This window comes from Diospyros lotus, chromosome 1, assembly GCF_014633365.1.
Source record: "Diospyros lotus cultivar Yz01 chromosome 1, ASM1463336v1, whole genome shotgun sequence".
In the NCBI taxonomy this organism is placed as follows: Eukaryota; Viridiplantae; Streptophyta; class Magnoliopsida; order Ericales; family Ebenaceae; genus Diospyros; species Diospyros lotus.
The window spans coordinates 35,504,386-35,528,503 of record NC_068338.1 but is presented as its reverse complement, the minus strand read 5'-3'; the positions used below and the strand labels follow the sequence as shown (position 1 = coordinate 35,528,503).

General features: G+C 33.8%; 1 protein-coding gene and 1 long non-coding RNA gene across 3 annotated transcripts; both read left to right on the top strand.

Moving 5' to 3' along the window:
- The first annotated feature begins 8,308 nt into the window (after positions 1 to 8,308).
- Positions 8,309 to 14,773, top strand: LOC127797371 (poly [ADP-ribose] polymerase 2). Of its 2 annotated transcripts, none has more exons than XM_052330228.1 (18): positions 8,309 to 8,438; positions 8,508 to 8,784; positions 9,067 to 9,191; positions 9,281 to 9,362; positions 9,578 to 9,813; positions 10,120 to 10,246; positions 10,513 to 10,568; positions 11,416 to 11,489; positions 11,683 to 11,729; positions 11,896 to 11,945; positions 12,162 to 12,224; positions 12,927 to 13,007; positions 13,218 to 13,328; positions 13,444 to 13,519; positions 13,613 to 13,755; positions 13,925 to 13,998; positions 14,274 to 14,382; positions 14,498 to 14,773. In XM_052330228.1, the coding sequence occupies exons 1-18, from the start codon at positions 8,355 to 8,357 to the stop codon at positions 14,588 to 14,590; spliced, it is 1,908 nt and encodes a 635-aa protein (XP_052186188.1). In that variant the 5' UTR covers positions 8,309 to 8,354; the 3' UTR covers positions 14,591 to 14,773. The 2 variants fall into 2 exon arrangements, with proteins under 2 accessions (XP_052186188.1, XP_052186181.1); XM_052330221.1 differs by having other exon boundaries at positions 9,052 to 9,191.
- Positions 14,774 to 15,124: 351 nt separating this feature from the next.
- LOC127803481 (uncharacterized) lies at positions 15,125 to 23,721 on the top strand. Its single transcript, XR_008023525.1, has 3 exons — positions 15,125 to 15,716; positions 19,020 to 22,775; positions 23,289 to 23,721. It is a non-coding gene; the product is annotated as an uncharacterized LOC127803481 (long non-coding RNA).
- The last annotated feature ends 397 nt before the right edge of the window (positions 23,722 to 24,118 follow it).

The window sequence follows — 24,118 nt, the reverse complement described above, 5'->3', positions numbered from 1 at the left end:
ATTTTAAATCATTCTATTTAATTCAAACAATTCAATCACTTTAATTATAAATGCTGACTCCTACATGTTATCTATCATTATTGGTGTCGACAGTGAAAATTGATCGACCGTGATTCGTCTTGCCCGCACTGAAAAAATAAATATATAAGAGAAAAATAGGAAACACGCAAATGAATTTTTACGTGGTTCGGCCAGAACGATGCTTACTCCACGACTGTTTTTTGAGCATTCCGACAGGGTAACAATATGTTATTCTTCTTGTTCCTCATCCTTTTTACAATGGTGTTTTTGACCCCTATTTATAGTGATGGGTGTTTATAATTGCATAAAATACAAAAGTGAAATAATAACATCATGGAAACAATATGTCTTTATCAAGTCCATCAAATCGAGAATGGGCTCCGTATTACCAGGGATATGGTTAGTATCAGATAAAGTAGGTGGGTCCCTGCCTCCAATTATTCAACAGCAATGTTGTTATGCAAGTTGAATAGTTTGATTGGTGAGCTCTGTAGTCATTCGGCGAGCTTCATGGTCATCCACCGAGTTGGAGACTTCTCTACCAACTCGCTTGATTCAGTTGTTCTAAGCTCGCTTGATACCACGACCTGAGCTCGGGTCCAACAATGTGCAACCTCATTTTGAAGGTTTCGGCCTTGGGCCTGTTGAGTCTCAGGAGATTGGGTCGACCTGTTGGGTCGAGACTAGTCCGTTTAGCTATTTTCAAGAAATACCCATAAATTGGCATTATATGTCATTATTTAACATCAAGAAATTGACATAACAAACAACAGTTTATTATCAAAATGATTTAATAAATTGGATCTAAATTTGACAACACAATTAAAGTTTAATAATTATTTGATAAATTTCCATGTTCATTATTTATTAGATAAAATATAATAAATAAAAATATTACCCTTTTTATAGTTTGGAATTGGATAATTGTAATAGTTAATGGTTTGGAATTATTTTTATTTTTTCCTGCCAATTATATTATCAAAAGAATAATAAATATGTTTTCTTCCAAATAAATTAATAACCGGTCAGACTTCAAATTAACTTAATTACCCGGCCTAACATTCAACTTCAAAGCTCAAAGTCATTGTAATACCCAAAAATTTGATTTTAGAAAATATATAAAAAGAGAATGTGATGCATATAAAAATATATATAAAGAATGGGATTTTGGTAATTTATCTGAAGGAGAATTCAAAACTAGAGGAAGGGAAGGAATCTGCAAAATTTAAGGGGCTAGAGAAAACAAACTTTTGAAAGGGTCGAAAGGCAATTTCAAAAGAATATTAAGAGAACAAAGGAAAGAAAGGGAGGGCCCAGCGTAATTTTCAAAAAGTCGCAGCAGCCTACACGAAGATTCTATGAAAATTTTGGGGGCCAAAGTGCGAAGACAAGATTATTAATTGGTGAATTCCCTCCACTACCCCCGGGCAATAGCACCCTCCTCGTTCCCCCGGTGAGCTATGGCGAAGGTACCGAGTACCTTTCATTTTTGGTGAATTCTTAGCCTCACAGTGATTGATTACTCACTTAAAATACTTAATTTATATTATATTATTTCTACAATAATATTATGTTATCCATATTGAGCAACATAACGTTTGTCAGACGAGAATAAAATAAGAGAAAAGTGTGATCCCCACTGTCTCTCTCCTTCATTTCTTGCATGTTTGTGTCGATTTGCCTGATACGAGAGAAGAGCAAATCTAGTTGCTTATATGTGTGACAACTTGTTTATGGTGCAAAATCTGCATGCATGTCATGTGATATAATAAATTTTCAGGTTCACTTAACCTTTGGCATGCATTTGACAGTGAATCACATAAAATAAAATATTGTGTTTTCACTTTGATAACTTTGGTGTTATTCATCCCAACTCAAGTGTGAAATGTTAAAAATATATATATATATATATATATGATTTCACTTTTGATGTTAACTTCTTTTTATATGGTCATATAAGTGATATTCACTGCAATTTTTTTTACATGAAATACCTTTTGAACCCTTATTAATTAATTTAACATTTAATTCGGTATGTACGCCAAAAAGTAGCAAAGTAAAAGAAAAGATGTATTATTAAATTTGTTTAAATGAGAGCCTTTTATGTCATCTTAGTAATTAAGAACAAAAAAATCTAGTAAATTTACGAAGTCAATGTGATTTTTATTCTGTAATATAATCTTCTCATTATACAAGTTTATTGCCCTTCAATTATATGATTTGTTTTGCCTAAATTTCTAAACAGATTCGATCTTTCAAGCTCTTGGTTTATTATTTTATTTTTTAAAAATAATTAATATTAATTAAAATATTGTAATATAACAAATTCCAAAAAACTGGGTGCTAGTTCATATTTTGATTTTGTTAAATTATTATTGGATAGTGTTAGTGCAATAAATGTACCTTATTTTTATACCATACATATTCATTATATCTTCTTTTTTTTTTTTTTTCAATTTTTACACGATTATTATATGGGCTTTTGTTAATGGATATACTCATTAAGGCGTAATTAATATACTTTATTTTTAACTTTAAATATTTATATTAGTTGATAATAAATATATTATATTCTAAAATATTTCATTATTCAATATAAATATTTGGACGTTGATAACGAAGTATATTAAATATAGCTCTGAGCCACTCTTTAACAAAACCTCAATTATATTAGTTAATTAAATGTTTTAAGAAATAATGTTTTTATCACCACTCCATCAGGTTATATGAATACTAAAAATAAAATATAAATCTTATATAAAAAAATAATACCTAGCTTTATCCATCTATCTATACTCTTATATGAGTAAGTATTAAGTTTAGTGTCATGAACCTTTATCAATAAAATATGTTTCAAAAATATCATTTGTATATTTTATTTAAGAAATACAAAATAATTATATTAACAAGATTAAAAACACAAAATCTCTAAATAATAATTAATTTTCAAACAACTTTCCTACTGCCAGTGGCGGAACCATAAGTTTTTATCTAGTGGGCAAAAATTAAATAATAAAAGAAAATTTTAAATTACATAATATTAAATAAAACATATCGATAAATTATTATAATTATTCTCGTCGCGTTTTTATATTTTGATAACGTCGCATAATGACATCATTATCAAGTTTATTAAATATATCATTTTCAATATACATAACTAAATTGTCATTCAACTATTAATATCCAATTCGATTGCACAACGGGTCTTGACAAGTTTTATGATAAAAAATACTCTTTCTACTTTAATAGTAGCAACATGAATAATTAATAATAATATCACAAGTCTGTAAACTAATGGATACACATTATTTTTCTTTTATCACTACTAGCTTTTGTGCAAGATCACTAAGACCTCGTAGTTCTTCAAAATTCTTGTTAATATGCACATCAATAACACATATTTCAAATATATCATCAAACGTCAAGAAATCTATTGATGAAAAATTTTCAAGACAATACTCATCAAGTTGAATTAATTTATTATTGTGAAAAGTAGATAATGAATCATCTGGACACAAACATGTTACATAAAGGCACAAGTCATTATTTACCTCATACAAATGATCATTTAAGTCTTGAAGTTGTATATCAATGACTGCATAAAAGAAATCCACTCGCAAGTGATGCAAATTTGTTATTTCTGAAGTGTTATGTTGTGAATGACCTAGATATATATATATATATGTATCATCCATATTGGGAACATTAATACTGTGTTTCTGAAATAAAGAATAAACTATTTCTAACAAAAGAAATCCCATCCATTATCTCTTACTAGTTGAAGCTGTTCTTTACAAATTTTCATCAATCTTATGCTATTGGCAATATCTTGATATTTCTTTTGTTATGCGTTTGACAATTTATTTGACATCCCTAAAATATTTTTCGTGAGATGTTGACTAGATACAAAATCAAATGTTAATATCAAGCTCAACAAATTACGTGTTTTGCCTATTTTTTCAGAACTTGGAACATCATTAACAATCATTTCAAGAACATAAATTGTAGATGAAAACATGTGAATCAAGTTCAATAAATAACTATAGTGAGAGCCCCAATATGTATCACGAGAACGCTTAAGAGTAGTTTGTTGATTAAGACCCCGTTCACTTGATATTTCATTATGATTGAGTGCTTCAAGAATTTGGAATCTTTATTTTTCTTTAAGATTATCACATTGTTTAGTTGATCCTCCAACAACATTCAGAACCCTATTAATCATATCAAATAATGCTTCAATCTCTAAATGCTTGTTTGCCACGGCTACAAAAACTCTTTGAAGTCGAAGAGCAAAGCAATGAATATAAAAAACACTTGGGTTTTCCCTTAAAATAAATGCTTTGAGAGCACATTGCATATTGCCAACCCCCATCATAGCATTGACCTCTCAAATTAGATATACTTAATTTGTATCTAGAGAACAAATGATCAATAGCATCATTAAGTGAGAGAGCTGTGACACTCAAAACATGTTGGATATATACAAAATGTTCAACTGCACATCCCTTATTGTCACATATGACAAAATAATATATATTTGTTTCTTAATTGAGATGTCATGAGATTTATCAATTATAATAGAAAATAACTGATCACCAATTTCATTGATAATGACATTTATTATTTCAAAATCAATAACATTTACAATATCTTTTTGAATGTCATGTGATGTCAATTTAAGGTTTTCAGGAACATTCTTGAAAACAACGACTTTAATCTCATCATTATGATATACCAAAAAGTGCAACAATTCAATAAAATCCCCTTGATTATTTGAATATTCAGGTTCATTAGTCCATGAAATGCAAGTCCCTATTGTAAAATAAATCGAATACAATCTATTGATGCATCCAAACAAATTCGGTAGTCATTTCATGTTTCTTGTGATTGCTTAAAAGAAATTGCTTGAATATTTGTCTCTTGATTCATAAAGGTTCGAACTTAATTCGAGCGTTGTTGTGTGCACTATTGTGACTTCCAACATATTCCTAAAATTTGTCTTTTATTTTTCAATTTGAGAGCCCCTATCAACAAAAGTGACACTACCTCCTCGTTCCACACTTTGTTGGAAAAGATAATAATAGAAACAAACTACCGCATCTTTCTTTATGCTATATTCCAACCAATAAGAAAATTCATTAAATCAAAAAGTTTGAAAACGTCTCAGTGATAATTTTCTAATTTTTTTCAGTGGAAATTTATTCTTACGAGATTGACAATGACCCAATTATATGTGTACTATTTGAATTTTATTTTAAACATTAATATCATATTCCATAATTGGAATTCGTAGTCTATGATTTGTACGAAGTTGAATAACATCAATTATATTTTGAATATCTTCATTGCAAACATCCATTTCAATCAACCTGAATGTATCTTTCATCATAAATTTCACTTTGATCTTGAGCAATATTACTTTCCATGCAAATATCGTTTTATTATCGAAAAACATCAATTTCACTTTGATATATATTGAGCAACGTTATATTTCATTACATTAACATTTTGTTATTTAATATAAAATAAAGCTGTCATTTTGAAATATCTTTTCATAACTGTTGGACATCTTTTGAAATATCGCTCATTTTGAAATATCTATACTTTTTGGGACACATGTCGTTAACACTTGTAAGAAATTTCGTTTGATTTATGGTATGTCTATTTGAACATATAAATTTTTCCTATATTAAGTTGAAAGTTTAATACTTTATATTATATTGAGTTTAAAGACAATGTGCGTTTGATAGGGGTGAAAAATAAGGGTGAAATTCATTTTTTACCCAAATTTTAGGAAATTATATCATACAATTTTTTTTTTTTTATGGAATTTGAATTCTATTTTAGTTTAAAAAGTGAATATTTTTCTTAAAATCAAGGAATTGGAATTCCTAGAGGGTGGGGTGAGAATTGAAATTCTATGGAATTAAAATTCGATCTCACTTTCTACCCTTCGATCAAATGCACCCTTACTATAATTAGAGAATAATTTTTTTTTTTTTTTTAGAGTATATAGTTTTAACATTGTGGCAGTTGAGACATGATGAAACCTTAAAAAACAACTATTATGGTTTATATGTTTTAGAAAATATTAAATGCTATCAAATGTGGGATACAGCGACTGATTGCAAAGTGCATACATTACAAGCATTTTAGTTAGTTTTTAATTCATATAGTGGTAAATGCAAACTGATACTATATCTTATAAAACACAAAAGCAGCTCATAAATGAGAAAACTAAAACTTGAACTCGATATCAACCTACCTCAAGAGTCAAGAATCAATAGAAATGATGTCATTTGATTATGACAGAAAACAAAGATTCAAAAATCAGATAAACAAACATATAGTAGAAAAAATATAGTGCTTGTTGTTGTTTTCGATAAATGAAGAGAAGAATTGCAATAGTCAACAACTTTTTCAAAAGGCAAAGTAGTTTGTTGTAACTTAATTAAAGAAATTATAGTTTATAACTTTTTAGATTATAGTTTCTAAAACTTAGAATAAGTTATGAAATTGTTTGTTACAATTTATCAGAAGTTGTAGTTAAACAGTTGTAGTGTTTGATATCATAAGGTGTAAAATAATTTATTTTTGTATAATTATCCATAATACCCTTAATAGTTATAGAATAATAATTTAAAAATTAATTAATGTATATGTATAAGTTTCAAGTGTTATAAAAAAATTAATTAGTGTATAGAAAGAAAAGGAGATGGCGAGAGAAAAGAAGAGATTTGAAAATGGAGATGGCGGTGGAGAAGAGAGACCCTTGATTGCGTGGGCATAAGAGTAATTTTTTGTTAAAAATATGGGCAAAATTGTCAAGAAAATGTAAGTGTTCAATCAGAAGTTGTAGAACCTGGGGTACCCCAGATTTGAAAAAGCCAGCTTCTACCATTTCTAAAAGTTAGTAGAAACTATAAACTAAAATTCTAAAAACTAAAACAAACACTACATACCCACTTTTTTTAAGTTAGAAACTAAAAATTACAACTTTTAAATAATAACAAACAGGCCCAGAGACTCAAATCCTCGTGTCTCTTTAAGTCTTTCTCACAAGTTCCACAATAAGCATATCTTTTTTTAGATTTTTTTCTTTTATCATGTTAAAATTTTAATAAAAAATTTATTTTTAATATTATATATATATATCTATTATCTCTTTGGATACAAGCAATAATGTATGAATATATATATACACATACAAAATAAGAGAAGATAGTGTCCGTTAGTTTTTAATAATTAATTTTTAACTAACCTAAACAAAAAATTATGCTGGGCCATTCTCAGATGTTGCTCCCCCATTGCCCACTACATCGAATTTTGCTTTGTTTAAAATTTAACTTTAAAATGTTCAAAAATAATTATTACTTTCAAATGTTTAAATTTTTATTTAAATTTGTTTAATTATTTTACCCAAACTATGCATGACCACCCTTTTACTGATTATTTGGACAAAATTAAAATTACGAACAAAATTGATGAAAAAAATGATAATGCCACACTGATATTCAATTTTAACGCTCAGAGAATCATAAATAAATGCTAAAAAATTAATAAATCTTATTTATAGATTATCAACTACTTTTTAATACTTATAAATATTTAAAAAATTAAAAATATTTATAAATTATTTACATAATAACAATTATATATTTTTTAAAACGCTTGTTATATTTATAATTTCAGACAAATAATTAATAATCGTGTCGCCGACCTTCAGAATAATGGGTCTTTTTCCTAGGCACGCCAATTTCTTGTTAAAATAGAGAAAAATGTTAAAAAGTCCGACGAGCTTACCGACGGCTTTACCGAAAGGGGGCAAAAAGTCGATTTTGCCCCACGCCTGCTTTCTCCTTCCCCCTCCCATGGATTCCCCCTCTGTTCTGATGCGTCTCCTCTGCCATGGCCATCACCTCGCCTCGCTGCCGTTGCCTCGCCTCGCCTCCGTCGCCTTGCCTCGCCTCGTCTTCGTCGTCGTTTTGCCATGATCGCCTCGCCTCGTCCTTGCCGACAGTTGCTCCCCTCTCATGGCCGCGTCTTTGTTGCCTTCGTCTCTTTGCGGCGCCTCGCTGTCATGCCGCCTTCGCCTTCGCCTTCGCCTCGCCTCCGTCACCGTCTCTCCTCATCTTGTTGCAGCAAAGAGCAGGGGCAAGCCTGCAAAGGCAGGAGTAGGGGCTATTCTTTGTAAATTTGTAAAGCTTGAGGGGGTAATTTTATCTTTTTTTTTTTTTTTTTTTTTTAATGCCCTCTTAAAGGCTCTCGGGGCCTGTAATAAGACTCTAAAATACAATCCCGCCTCTTTCACTCGCTTCAATGTGAAGAAAATGGAAAACCAACTCAAAGTGGAAGAGCTTCGAGCCCAGCTCGCCCAACGCGGCCTCAGCACCGTCGGAACCAAGCCCACTCTGGTATTAATCCATTTCTGTTTCCATTTCTTCCGGCATTGTTTCTTTCCGTTGATTGTGAGTTTCTTGTAGGTACGGCGGCTTAAATCGGCCATTCGCGAAGAAGGTAAGCAGTCAATTGATTCCGCCGATGATTTAGTTAGTGGGAAGAGAGAAACGGAGCCGGAGAATGGAGATTCAATTTCAAGCGGGTCCCAGAAAATCAGGGCTGTTGACAAGTTTCGGGGCATGGGTATTCGGCAACTGCGCGAAGAATCTGCTCTTCGGGGACTTTCTACAAGTGGGTCCAAGAAAGAACTCCTTGAACGGCTCTGTGACGGTTCTCAGGATCCCAGCGACGTTGTTGAAGGTATGTTTAGCAATTCAGTTTATATATTGGTTCCTGATGCTAGCCTTTGCGCGTAGACCAAAGGGTAACCTAGTGCACGAGGCTCCCGCACAGCGGGGTCTCTGAAAGGTCAATTGTTTGCAGCCTTACCCTTGCTTTGGAAAGAGGCTGTTTCTCGCTTGAACATGCGACCTCCAGGTCACAATGGAGCAACCTTAATGTTCCGCCGAGGCTCACAATTGAGCGACATGACTTCTGCGTGGAGACTGCTTTTATGAATTGTTTCAGATATTATGGTGGCAGCTAAAGAAAAAGATGCTGCTGAAAGGAAGACGGAGAGAATGGTCACTGCAACCAAGAAGGGTGCTGCTGTGTTAGATCAATGGCTTCCGGATCACATTAAGTCTCAGTACCATGTACTGCAGCAGGTAAGTAGTCCCACAGGCTGTGACTGTTGGGTCATGTTTAGTTCACGTCAATATACTTAAAAATTTATTTTTTCTCCTGTTTTGCGTAGGATGATGAAATTTATGATGCCATGCTGAACCAGACAAATGTTAGAGACAACAATAACAAGTTCTATGTCATCCAAGTTTTAGGTTAATCTTTTAAGCTCTAGTTCTTCAAACTCACTTAATTGTGAATTTAGACACGGGATTCTTTATTCTTGTGGAGTAGCTAGATATATTAAGTGATAATATTTAGTGTTTTAAGTTCATAACTTTGTGTCTTCAGGCAAAAACATCAAAGTCTGTACTGTATGAGTTATTTCAGTAATTCTAATATCTTCGTGTATCCTGAAATTCGATTGCAGAGTCTGATGATGGCAGACGATTCATGGTTTACTACAGATGGGGTAGAGTTGGTGTTAAGGGTCAAGATAAACTACTAGGTCCTTACACTTCTCAACATAGTGCTATTCAGGAATTTGAGCAGAAGTTCCTAGCCAAAACCAGGAATCATTGGTGCAACCGTAAAGAGTTCATTTCTCACCCAAAAAACTATGTTTGGTTGGAGATGGACTACACTGATGCAGAAAAAGAATCAACTGTAAGTTGTTTAATTGCTAGATATTTTGGTATAACAAGATGATGAATGCTCAATAATATTGGATGCTTTTATTTTATCCCATTTCCACTTGATTTAAATATTTGTTTTGCTTTATTCCAGTCCAAACTCGAAAATGAAAGAGCATGTAGTACTACGGCCAGATTGTAAATCATGTTTTGAAGTTAGAAATTTGTTTTCACACTGCAAGTTTGGCTGTCAAATGTGTTTATGTTCATTTGAGTATCTGAAATAAATTCATTCTTGAAAATTTTTAACACCGTTTTCTTGAGTATTAACTGTTACCAGGAACAAGCAAAGTCAGACTTGACAATGGGACCTCAGCCCCGGGAAACAAAACTGGAGTCGCGTATTGCAAAGTTTATCTCTCTTATTTGCAATGTCAGCATGATGAAACAACAGATGATGGAAATAGGTTAGCTTTTGCATTTGTTATGTCTAAACTTTTAGGTATGCCTAATGAACCAGATAGTGACCTTATTTGGTTACCTGCTATGCCGAACTTTGATAATTAGATATTCTGAACATTCTTCTCAGTTCTCACCATTTCATCTGTGTGATAGACACTACTCCAGAAACACGTGTTGTTATGATAATTAGATTTGTTTTTTGATGTGGTGTTTTCTGAATTAGCGTACTGTTTTGTATTATTTATAATGTGTTCTCTATTTGGTATTGTAGGATACAATGCTGAAAAGTTGCCTCTTGGTAAGCTTAGTAAATTGACAATTTTAAAGGCAAGTCTTTGAGCTATAACTTATGTTCTCATTCGGATGATATTCTCTGACACCTGCTTTTGTGATATTAAAACTAGAATATGAATATCATTTCCATAGATAGAAATGATTGGCAGGCTAGAATTGATGTTGCCAACCCCACCCACCTAATGACATTAAGTTTTGAAATGTTGTTTATGAATATCATTCCTGTTGTATATTTATTCACTTTTTCCTTTTTGCTTTGGTATTCATCTAAACTGAAATGTACTTTAAAGATATTGGAAAATAGAAATGTTTTTTCAAAAGATGGGCATGGGACTTAAAAGCTTTGAGTGGTACCTTTTTCCTGTTAGTTTCCCAATTTTCAGGTCAGCCACTGAAGTCCCACTAAATGGTAATTTGGATCCCATCTAATGGATGCTTTATTTTGGGAGAATTATAGACCAAGTCATCCTCAATGACTAGGTTTCTAATTGTCAATTGCTACTTTTGTCTGCTTTTATGTTTCTGATTTTAAGTGGTGTCATTCTTAGACGATTGGCCTTTCAGTTGTGCTATCTATTTCTGTTGGCATGCCAAAGTTTCACAATTTTCTCTTACAGTGCTCTGGTGCTCCATTCCTGTTCAATTTGATATACACCATCTGAATTAGGGAAAAAATGGCACTGAATTGCAGAGTTTTAAGTTTTTTTCTATGCTTGCCTAACATTGCAATTTACATGACTACTCAGCTACCGTGAACTCTGCCTGAAAAATTATGAAGAATGCAAAATTGCTATACCCTTAGTAAACTTTTGCTAAACACAAATAATTGTTTACCGTTCCATTTAACAACAAGCGTTTATTTGAATTTGAACAAAAGCAGGGATATGATGTCTTGAAGAGGATTGCTGATGTGATCGGCCAGTCAGATAGGAAAAAGCTCGAGCAATTAAGTGGGTAAGTATATATTCAGTACAATTGTGACTGGATTTATTCCAGAATTCCATGCATTTTTTTTTAAAAAAAAACAGTAAGTTTGCTTTCTTTCCTCTTCACGCTTTTAGTATGTTGATATTAAGTTGCAGCTGATTAACTATTGAGGAAATTGTTCCTGGACAAGACTCATGTTTTTAGCATGTTCTGATTGCAGTGAATTCTACACCGTAATTCCCCATAATTTTGGATTTAAGAAAATGCGTGAGTCGTCTCTTGTGCTCTCTGGCCTGTGTGCACGTGGTTTATCAGTGCTGTTTTAACTGGCTAATTCTCTATTAAAAATCAGCGTATCAATTATTTTTAGCAGCACTATGATTTTTGTCTCTGCAAAAATAGCTTATTCTAAACACAATCAAAATAATGGCAGGTGATTTTGTCATTGACACCCCTCAAAAGTTAAAGTGCAAATTGGAAATGGTAATTTTCCTTCTTCAGTTGGGACTCTCTCTCTAGTCACACTCATTTCCTTTTGGATATTGGTAGCTTGATTTTTTTTAAAGTAATTATGCTTGGCATTATTCTTACAAACTCTGTTCCCACAATCTTCTACAGTTTTGCAAATTTTGTTATTTATGGAAGATTTATCACGTTTCTTTCTTTTTGTGATATAATTGTTAACTGTTGCTAATGAAGGTTGAAGCCCTAGGGGAAATTGAGGTTGCTACCAAGTTGTTGACAGATGATATTCAGATGCAGGTATTTCTTGTCTGGTCTTCTCACGTCACTGATTGATTTTTTTTTTAGAAATCACCGATTGATTTTATCCCTCCCACACACACACACATCCTGGCCAATCATTATAGCACTACCATTTTATGGTAAAGGGAAAAGATGGCCTACACCACCTCTCCTATGGCCTCTATGTGCTGCCTTGGGGGGGGGGGGTGTTTACAAGTGATAAAATCGTGTCTGTTATGAGTATTGTGTCCTACCACAGTGGGAAAACCTTTCTTATGTCTGCTCTGGTCTAGGCCATTGCCTAGATTATTGCTGCCTTATTTCCTGAGACAAGGTCAAGCCACCTTGATTGAATAGACTTATGTATAGAACTTAATGCATTTAGGAACTTAGAAAGTAAATCAAATTCATCGACTTTGCTGCTGTAATGCTCAGATTTCTATCAATTTAAGATTTTGGAGCTGTTCAATTTCACATCTATTAAGTTTTACTGTCTTTTGGTGTCCCAGCATTATATTTCAGACAATTCAAGACGTTGCACAGGTCAATTGGACATCTTGTTCTGGTTTTTATTAATTTTCTTGATAGCACTAAAAAGATTTAGTTCGAGTATTAAGTTGACCATGTAACCATACACATGTCATGATAGCTCTATTATTTTGTTTTAAGTCAGTTGTATAAATCAGTTTTATTTATTTTTATTGCTTCATTGTTTTACAGGAAGATCCCTTGTTCTCTCATTATCAGCGGCTTCATTGTGAACTCATGCCACTTGAAGTTAATTCGGAGGAGTTCTCTTTGGTATTCATTTACTTGTATTGCTCTTGCATTGTTCCTTTACATCAACTTTGATGTTAGATAACTAAAGCCTAAGCTCAAGATCTCTTCTTTCTGGTACTGAGCTTGAGATTAACCAAGCACTCGACAAAGTGGATCTTGCAATTTGTTTGTTTTAGCCAATGCATGATGCTGACAATTAACTCCCCCCCTTCTTATTCTATTGGTGCTCAGATTACAACATATGTGAAGAACACTCATGCAAAGACACATTCAAATTACACTGTCGATATTGTTCAGATATTTAAGGCATCAAGAGAGGGTGAAGCTGAACGATTTAGAAAGGTGTGCAAAGCTTTATCCATGTATGCACAATTCTGTCAGCTTGTGTTCTCTTTGAGATTGATGAAATCTGTAGTGTTTTAACCTTGGGGATAATTGTGCTTTGCTTTTTAAACAGTTCTCTGATACAAAAAATAGAATGCTCTTATGGCATGGTTCTCGCCTCACAAACTGGACTGGAATTCTATCACAAGGTTATTTCTTTTTGCCATCTATAAATATGTAGGCTCATATTACTGATTTGTGAAAAATATTAACTGCAAGATTCTCTTATCTTCGATCACCAGGATTACGCATTGCTCCACCAGAAGCACCTGTAACAGGTTATATGTTTGGAAAGGGTGTTTATTTTGCTGACATGTTTTCCAAGAGTGCAAATTATTGCTACTCAACTCCTGCGGCTCCTTTCGGTGTGCTGCTTTTATGTGAGGTTGGTTATCTTTTGTTGAGCATGAAAAATTATTTTCCTAGTGCTTAATTTTTTGAGTAATTTTCTGGCATAAACTACCGGGCAAGTTTAACCATGGTCGTCCATTCCTAAGAAGTTTGGAACATAACTGAATGTCTTTCATGGTTGAACAAATGCATTTCTGTCTTAGGTTGCATTGGGAGACATGGCTGAGTTAGTAGAAGCAAACTATGATGCCGACAAATTGCCAGAGGGAAAGATGAGGTTGTACATCTTAACATTTAATTTTGCTAATGCAATCATTTTTTTTTTAAAAAAAAAATGGTGCTGGTTTGCAAGATTACATCCATTTGTTGGTATAGTTGATACTTGATTGTATCATCTGTGTTCGATGCTTTACATGGTGTTAACAAAGAGGCAAGGCTTTTCTAAAGCGTCATTTTGTATTATAAACCAGAGCTTGTGTTGTGCTTCTATATATATATATATATATTGTGGAATTCTAATCCTAATCCTAATCCAAATCCTAATATTTGCAGCACAAAAGGAGTTGGCTCAACTGCCCCCGAGTTTTCGGAGGCTCAAATGCTTGAAGCTGGTACTATTGTTCCGCTGGGAAAGCCCAAGGAGCAACCCGCCGGCCCTCAGGTACAAGCACAACTAACCTTCTACAACCGTCATCTAATGATGTATGTATAATATTAAAAACGTCTTCTTATGTCCCAGTTGAGATTGCTAAACATTCTGCAAATGGCTCTTTCAGGGTGCTTTACTATACAACGAGTACATAGTCTACAATGTGGATCAGATTAGGATGCGTTACATTGTTCAAGTAAATTTCAATTTCAAGAGATAGCCTGCCTGCCTCCCAGTCCCAGTCCCAGTCCCAGTTTCACTTTTTTGTTTTGTATTCATCTTCATCTTCATCTTCATCTTGGATGTTTTTCTTCCAAATGGATGGTTCCTCTCTTCCTGTCTGTATTATTATCAATACACTTGTAGGATAATATTTTATTTATATAGATGTGACTTATATATATTCCATTCATAAAATATTTTTGAAAATATATTCACATATATATATATATATAGTTTGAAATGCATAAATTTAACATGTTTATACTTAAATATCAAAGTTGTTATATAATAATTATTTAATATTAATATATGTTATAATCTGTCTCAAATACAACTAACTAAATTCTTTACCTAAAAATTGTATTAAGATAGTTCTATTAGTTAAAAAGATGATATCTTCTTTTTGATTATTTTGTTTATTCTAACAATTTATAAATATTTTTTTATTGAGTTTAAAATTCTAAAGACTCTTAATAACTAAGCGAAACACCCTCCAAAATGTAACCAATTACTCCAGGAGGAAGCGCGGCTGTCTATTGAGGGGAGGGAGGACTCTCTCTCTCTCTCGCTCTCAAATACACAAACAGAGACAGAACGATCTGCGCTGCGGCATGAGGTGGTGAGAAATGAGAATTCCATTTGAAAGATTATGGCCTTGCGTGGGAATGAGGTGTTGGAAGTTCAGTGAGGATGTAGTGAGAGAAAAATTAAGAGAGGAGAGCTTTTTGGAGAGAGGAAAGCGTCTCTCTCTCTCTCTCTCTCTCGTCGGAATATATTTTTCTGTGGAGGAAATGGTTTAGAAGTATGATTGAGGAGGTTCCTGCTTCTGTATTTATAGAACATAGAGGACAACCACCTGTAGTTTTCGGTGGAGGAGCTTTCAATGTCGCAGGCACGAGGACAACCACCTGTAGTTTTCGGTGCTGCGATGAAGAAGGAACAGCGAGATTTCCGCTGTTATTACCAAAAAAGAAGAAATAGACAAGTGATGATCGAGCTCATTTCTACAGCAAGAACAACTGGTCAGGGGCATATGCAGAAACAGATCTGGATTAATTGAGGAATTGCAACTTTCCAACTTAATATTAAACGATTGGGAATAAGATTTCTACTGTTCAATTGAGGTAAGGGGATATTTGTTCATTCCTCTCCATTGATATATTTTCTTTAATTGTTTATTCCTTTTCATTAGGTCTTTTGTGCAAATTAAGCTGAAGATATTTGGGATATTGGAATTCTAGCAATTTTAGGGATAATCGTGAATAACCTTTAAATTGGGTGTTGAACTACTTCACGTCCCACACTCAATCCCTGACATAAAACTCCAACGGTAGTGACAAAATAGAAATAGAAAAAAATCAAAACAACACACACACAAAAGAGACAAGGGATTTATTGTGGTTCATATCACCTTTAGAACCGGTACGTCTAGACTGATCAGAGGGCTTATAGCTTCCATTATCTTGAAAACACAATCAATACACTGCACTCACAGCTCTTGACTGAGCTATCCTAACCGAGATTACAAAGATTAAGTCTAGTCTTTTCTCTCTCACGGTGATACAAGATACAATAAATTCAGATGATAAAAGACTCATCCTGGCCATCTATTTATAGAACATAGAGGTGGGAATTACAAGAAATGCCTAACTAACCGGTAGTTACTGTTAATTGGTAGTTACCGTTACAAACGCCTAACTACTTCTAATAACCAATCTTCAAAGGCTTGATTTCTTCCATCCTTTATATACTTCCGAGCCATAGGACTAATCTTAGGCAAACTCTTAACAAATTTTTCACCATTTGCATAAGGTTAGTCTTCATCAAAATAGATATCTGCCCACAAACCTAAGTTGCTCTTCTGTTTAAGCATCCTGGACTACCTGAAGTAGTTCCAAACAGTGCAACTTTGCCATAGGGACTGCCTTTGTGAACATGTCTGTAGCATTCTCATCACTTGCAACTTTGACCAGTTTTATCTCTTTTTTATAGTGTGCCTGATTCTTGGGCAAGTGTATGACTTTCTAGGTTCCAGTATCTTTAAAGTACGTTTCATTTGAAAGCAATACCAAAAGAAAAATAAACATGCATGTATAAGTAACAATCTCAATGATTTCATATTCTCAATCTAATACAAAAAAGCAGATGCCACAGAATATCATCCAAATGAGAACACAGGTTTATAGCTCAAAGACTTTCCTTTAAAATTGTTGAGTTACTAAGAGGCTACTTTCAGCCCCTACAATACGGGAAAGAGAACACATTATGTGTAATATAAAACAAAATATTAATTCAATAAACACAACATCAAAATGCATCAAACAAACAAATATTAAGACAACTTATACATGATTTTTGAGTAGTGTCCATAATGTGGATGGAACTGTGAGAAGCTTGTCCACAATATCTAATTATCTGAGTCTCACATTGTAGATAAACAAATAAGCTCATCCTCTCTTACATTTAGGCATGCATAAAAACCTGGATACATAACAGACGGAAAAGCAAACTTATTTCAACTTTTCTTGGATCATGTTGATGTTGCAAAAAAGAGAGAGAAAACCTCAAAACACATGAATCTAATTTTGGTTCTGGGAGCTGTACCTGGTAACAGTTTTCAAGGTTTAGAAGATTCAAGAAAATGGTGTTACAGAACTTTTGAGGATGAATTTACTGCAGACACTCAAACTAACATGAACATAGATTTGACTGCCAACTTTCAGTTTGTGCAACAAAAACAGTATGCAGTTTGTTGGGTGCAAAGAACTGGAAATGATACGAAGCCTTGGAGGATGTGGCTGGGATTCTTTCTATAAGAATAGTCTGTATACGCTGAAACTTCTCATGGTAAAATTTCATTTTATTCGGGAAGCTAACCACCATGCAGATAGCTTTGAAATGGGTGCTTTATACAGAAAGGCATATTTTGTTGCTTGGATGTCAGGGATGTTCTGTGCTTCCTCTGGTTTCACGATCTTTTGTTGTTAGGTGTTTGTTTTATGGTTAGTTATAGGCTTGTTCTGGAGTACTGCCTCTGTTTGTCTTTTGTTCAGGTTCTTGCTCTATTTGTGCTTCTTCAAGTGCTTCATTGGCAGCTTTCTCTCTAAATTTGGGAAGAACAGGGGAGGGTGCTAATTAGCAGGTGCTGCTGTTGTGTAATAGCTTTAAATAGGGTTGTTGGGGGAGGGTTGCTTGAAGTTCTTGGAAGTCGGCTTTATTCTATCAATATAATTTCATCTTTTTATTTATATATTAATATATAAAAATATTTTATTTTAACTTTTTATATATAAAAGTCTCAACAGCTACCAATTTAAATCCCTCTCCATTTCCCTCCGTTCCAGCTCTTGGAATACCGTCTCCCTTCCTGGCTATCTCTGTTCCTTTCTTCTGTGAAGAAATGGCAAAAGCCGTGTCTTGGTTGTGCTAATCGCGGCTCCGACAATCTAAGTTGGATCTCTGAATGCTTCGCATTTACAGGCTTGGAGAGATTACATCTCACCGTTCACTAACAATGTTTCAAGATGGTCCATGTTAACCTTTCTTACTTTCTCGATTGTTCCTCCATTGGAACTGGTAACATTTCTATACAACTCTGTTGAATGGGGGGTATATAGTTATTTGATATGCCTATTCTTGAAAACATCTTCAAATTCGAATGTTGATCATCAATGTTAACAGCCAAAAATATCATAATAATTCTTCTCGTTCATTCCTTCTTTGTAATCTTTGTCCAATATTTTCCTCCCACCAGATTTTTCCCATTTCATAGTTATGATGAGTTCTGAATTCTTCCATGACATGTCTTTGATCATCTTGATCTTGATTTTTCTTATTTATCCTTCTTTCTTTTGGAAATTGTAAAAATGTGATGCACCAACATGATAATTTATTATTAATATAGCATTTATTAAAATGAATAAGATAAGATTAGATTGTTTTCCGGATCAAGATATAGAATAGTCAAAATAAAATTGAGAAGCATTCCAAAATTTTTATTAAGTTGTTTGTTAAATTTTTTGGAATGCATTAGAGGACATAATTGTCATTTTTTTTATTTGTAAGAATCAAGATATTCTTATCTTGAAGGGAGGGGGAGGGGGAGGGGGAGATGAGCATATTTAGAAAAACCCAGATAAGTTTAATAAACACATTGGAAAAAACAAAAATTTGGAATGTTTTTCACATCTTACATTTTTCGTTCTATATTTTAGTTAACAAATACTACTTAAATATATTATCGATTTAAAACAAATAAGTTGGTTCCTCAAAATGGACCATGATGGGTTTCTTGACTCAAAGAAAATTAAAAGATGACATTACTCTCACTACTTTTTTCGTTTTAGTTTTTTTATTATTATTGTTGTTATTTTTTTATTGATTTATTATTGTTATTTTAACTAATTGACGTTTATTTGTTCTTGCAGTGAGCCAGAACCATACTTCAAAATGCCCGGCTATCCTACAGCACATAAGACATTAAATTCAAGGAAACTTGTTTGATATGTGTTTAAAGTTGTTTTTTAAAGATGAAAATTTGTTAATTGAATAAAGCCAATGTCCAAGAACGTCAACTAGCCCAACAAGCTATAACAGCGAATCGAAACAAATTAGCAGTCTATAGATGTTAAACGGTCCAGTTGAAGGTCCGGCCCATAGCTGTGCATATCAGGCCAACCCATGGGTGCAAGAGGGAGGGGGGATTTGTGGGACCCCGTGCCATGGGACCTTGGGAGAAGCACAAATACAAACAGAGGACTAAGAGAGGGCGTACACCACAGCTAACCGTACAACAAACACCTAGCTATAAAATATAGTGAAACTCGATGAAGGACACAACAGCTCAAAATCTGCTTTTCTGTGTAAAGCACTCATTGCTAAGCTATCCGCACAATGGTTAGTTTCCGAGTAACATGAAGAAAATTTACCTAGTGGCTAGTGAAGTATTAGCATATACTGACTAAACTTGTAAGAGCAACTCCAACGGGAGTTGCCATTGGGGGTGCCATCGGCGTAACTGTCGAAATGGCACCCGAAAATACAAAATATCCACTCCAACGGGAGTGGCAAATAAGGTTGTAAAATGGCAACTTCTCTTATTCGGTGCCATTTTTGCAACTTTTGGAAAGAGAAAATCAGAGATTGCATTTACCAACGGTCAAGAGACCAACGGCTATATTTTACATTATATATATGTATATATATATAGTTACCTGAACAGAGGAGGCGGGCAGAGCAAGAGAAACCAGAGGCTTCTGCGAGGGCGAGCAGCACTGAGTGAGAAGAAGAACAAGGCGAGGGTGAGCAGTGCCTACGAAGGGGAGGGCTGAGGGCGAGCTGTGAGCAGGAGCAATTGATTTGCAAAGAAGAATAAAATTTCTGGATTGCATCAAGGGTGAGGGGGCGAGCTGTGAGCAGCTGCAGTTGATTTGCAAAGAAGAAAAAGGCTTTTAGATTGCGTCAAGGGCTAGGGGAGCAATTGATTTGCAGAGGAGAAGCTTCTGGAGGCACCAAGGTATGTTATAATATATATATATATAATCATTATAAATGTTTATAATTGATTTGTAGAGAGGAAGGTTCTCGAGGCGCCCAAATATGTTATAATATATTTGAAATTTAATGGTTGAATTTTGAAATTTGAATTTCAGTAGTCAAAATTTGAAATTTTAATTTTAATTTTAAAATTTAAAATTTTAATTATATTTTTTAATAAAAAATATTAAAATGGCACCCCTATTTGCAACCTGCCATTGGAGCATATGTAGAATTTAGAAGTGCCATAACACTATTCAAAGTTGTAAAATGAAATTTTAGCACTCCAAAATAGCACTTCCCCTTAGAGATGCTCTAAAAAGAGTCCAACATCCTCCACGGCTTTTTAATGCTTCCAGTTCCTTGCACCCAAACAATTGCATCCTGTTTGTGTTAGAATTCTGTTTTTGTTGCATAAACTATGATAATTAGACGTTGTGGACATGCTTCTCACCGTTCCATCCACACCATGGATGCTACTTGAAAATCATGTATTAGTTGTCTTAAGACTTGTTTGTATGATGTATTCTGGTTTGTGTTTATTGAATTCATACTTTTGTATTACACATAATGTGTTCTCTGTCTGGTATTTTTGAAGGCAAGTTGAGATACAAGATATTCGGCAACATCTGCTTTTGTAATATTAGAGTTAGAATATGAATGTCATTCTCATTGTTAAATTATGCATGTATATGTATTTATTTCTTCCTTTTTCCTTTGGTATTGCTTTTAAATGAAATGTACCATAAAGATAAACCTAGAAAGTTTCTTTTTTTGTTTTTTTGGGAAAGATGGGCACGAGACTGCCTTCTAAGGTCTGCTTCAGTATGCCGATTTAGACAACTTCATCGTTCAGTGCCAAATCGCTCTGTGGTTTGATTTCATAAACCTTTCTCTATGCAAACTGGGCATTTAGCATGGGAAGTATTAGCTTAAAAGCTTGACTGGTACTGTGCGTGACGTGCGTCCAAGTTGGATTCACAATGTTTGAAGTCAGCTAAGCCACAACATGATAGTTTGGATCCAAGCTAGTAGATGCTTTATTTTGGGAAAATTATAGACTAAGTCATCTAAATGGTACTGGGTTTGGGTTTCTAATCGCCAAATGTTGGGTTTTTTTTTTTCTCCTACTATCGTATTTCTGATCTTAACTGGTGTTGTTAGATGATTGATCCTTCAGTTGTGCAGTGTATTTATTGGGATATCAAAAGTTTCACAATTTTCTCTTACATTGCCTCGCTGTTTCATTTCTACTTGGTTTGATAACACCATCTGATTAGGGAAAAAAATTACAACCGATGACAGAATTCAAATTTTAATCTATGTTTACATATCAATTTGCATGACAACACAGATATCTGGAACTCAACTTAAAAAATTATGAAGAATGCAGAATTTTCAAGCCTTTATCTAAACTTTTACCAAAAAGCAATAATTGCTTACTGTTTCATTGAACAGAAACATTTTATCTGAATTTGAATAAATGCAAGCTATGATGTGTAGAAGATGATTGTTCATGTGATTGCACACTCAACAAGGCTCTCTGCTTTGTAAAGGTGAGGGGAGGATCTTATTTCTACGCAACCTTCTCTTTGTTTTTTTCAAACAGTCTATTTTCACAACTTGAAAAAATATGTTTCTCCTTGCGTGATGTGAAATTGGAGAATGCTTGGTATTTTTGCAGATGAGTGACATATCATCTTCTCTAGAATGAGTATTGTGTGCTACCACCTAGGTTAGCAAGCACTTACATTGAAAGTTCTTTCTTATGTCTAGTTTACACTGTCGGGACATTCAATTTGAAACTTATAGGCCTTGGCCTAGGCTATTGATGCCTTATTTCCTGACATAAGGTCAAGCCGCATTGTTTAAATAAACTTATGTACAGAACTTTATGGCATTTTGAGTGCATAGAAAGTAAATCAAATCCATCAGCTTTGCTTCTATTATGCTTAGATTTCTATCAATTTAAGTATTTTGAGCTAGTTAATTTGACATCTATTTATGTTTTACTGTCTTTTTGCGTAGTACAAAAAGAGTTAGTGTTCTAGACATCTAGTATTATATTTCAGATAATTCAAGATGTGCTGTTCAATTAGTCATCTAATTTAAGCTGACCATGCAAAAATAAATAAGAGAACATGATATTACATGCAATTATACTCATGTTGCAATAGCTCTTGTATTCAGTTGTATGCCCTAATCTTTTATTTATTTTTACCCCTTAACCGTTTTACAGGAAGATCCCTTGCAGTCTCACTATGAAAGGCTTAATTGTAAACTTATGCCACTAGAAGTTGATTCAGGGGAGAGGTTCTCTCTGGTATTCATTTACATGTATTGCTCATTGTATTCCTTAATTAACATATACTTTGATGTTAGATAACTAAAACCTAAGATCAAGATCTCTTCCTTCTACTACTGAGCTTGGAATAACCCAAGCACAAGAGAAAGTAGAACTTGCCATTTGTTAGGCTTATCTACCAGAAGAACTAATGTCCTCCTTCCCGCCCCCCTTCTTCTACGGGCTTGTGTTTAGCTTACAACATATATGAAGAACACCCAGGCCAAGAAAGCTCAGGATTAACACTGCCAATATAGTCCAAATACTAAAAGTATCAAGAGAAGGCGAAGAACGATTTAGAAAGGTATGGAATAATATATCCTTATACACATAATTCTCTCAACATCCATTCTCATTTAGAGAGAGGTAATCTATATTCCTTTCCCTTGGTACAATTGTTGCTTTGATTTTTTCAAAGCAGTTCTTGGATACCAATAATAGAATGCTTTTGTGGCGTGGTTGGCGTCTTCAAAACATTTCCGGAATTTCGCCTTTTATAAATATGTATGCTCTCACTACTATTTTGTGAAAAATATCTAACTACAAGATGCTATGTTTAGTCATCACTGGGTACGTACAAATATCTTTTTAGACTTGATATCAGTTGCTATTTCTTATTAACTGCATCCATTACCCAGAAAAAGAAAAGATAGAAGTACGCTCACGTTTCTATTTCCTTGCAAACATTGGTTTCGCTGGGGAGATCTTGAATCCTTGGAGTCTCTGTATTGCAATATTGTGAATTGCTTCTTATTGTCATATTCTAAAAAGGCTCCTGGCTTTGTTTCTTATTGTCACATTCTAAACTTCCTGGAAGCCCTTACGCTGGCAAAAGAGAATTTGCAGCATCATTTGAGTGGTCTGATGAGGAAGATTCAGAATGAGGAATATGTTATTTGTTGGAGCTGAAGCTTCTGGAACTGCAGCTTCTGCACCACCCCGAGTCTGGTACTTGTGATAACTGCACAATTTTGAGGAACCAAGAAATGATGAGTTTTCCCACGGAAAAATTATATTCATATATAAGTGGGGCATAGCTGGTATAAAAAATAAAGAGGAAACAAAGCACCTAAGGTCAGGCATGATTCATGAATTCTTGAGATCCATTTGATACTAGTATAGAACAGCAGTTTGTATGCCTAATTCATTTTTGTGAACATAGCCAGGTGGCAAAATAATCTACAAGATCAAGCAACTAATACATTTTACATTTTAATTAATATATTTATCTTTAATGTCAGATATATCAATTTGTTGCCCGGGTGTAAAAGAGTGTATATGCTCATTTTTAAGCTTGCTCGGGTGTCCTTCAGTTGTTTTGGGAGATTGTTTTCTGTTATCAAATTGTTTCATGCCTACGTGATGAAATCTTTGATTAATATCAGAGTTTGCTAGAAGGTTTGCAGAAGTTCTGGGTCTTCTTTTTATTGCCCGGTCCATGTATATATACATCTTAACCCATCTTGGGATTAACTAAGCCGTCTCTACTGAGGGTGAGGGACAGACAAAAATACAAATATAAAAAGTAAATCGCAGAGTTATTCAGAGACAATTTTAAACCAAATAAAATCTCTGCAAGTAGCTCAAATCATAGGGGTCTGGATGCAATTTACCCATAATTATATTTGTGTTTATAAAAATTAAATA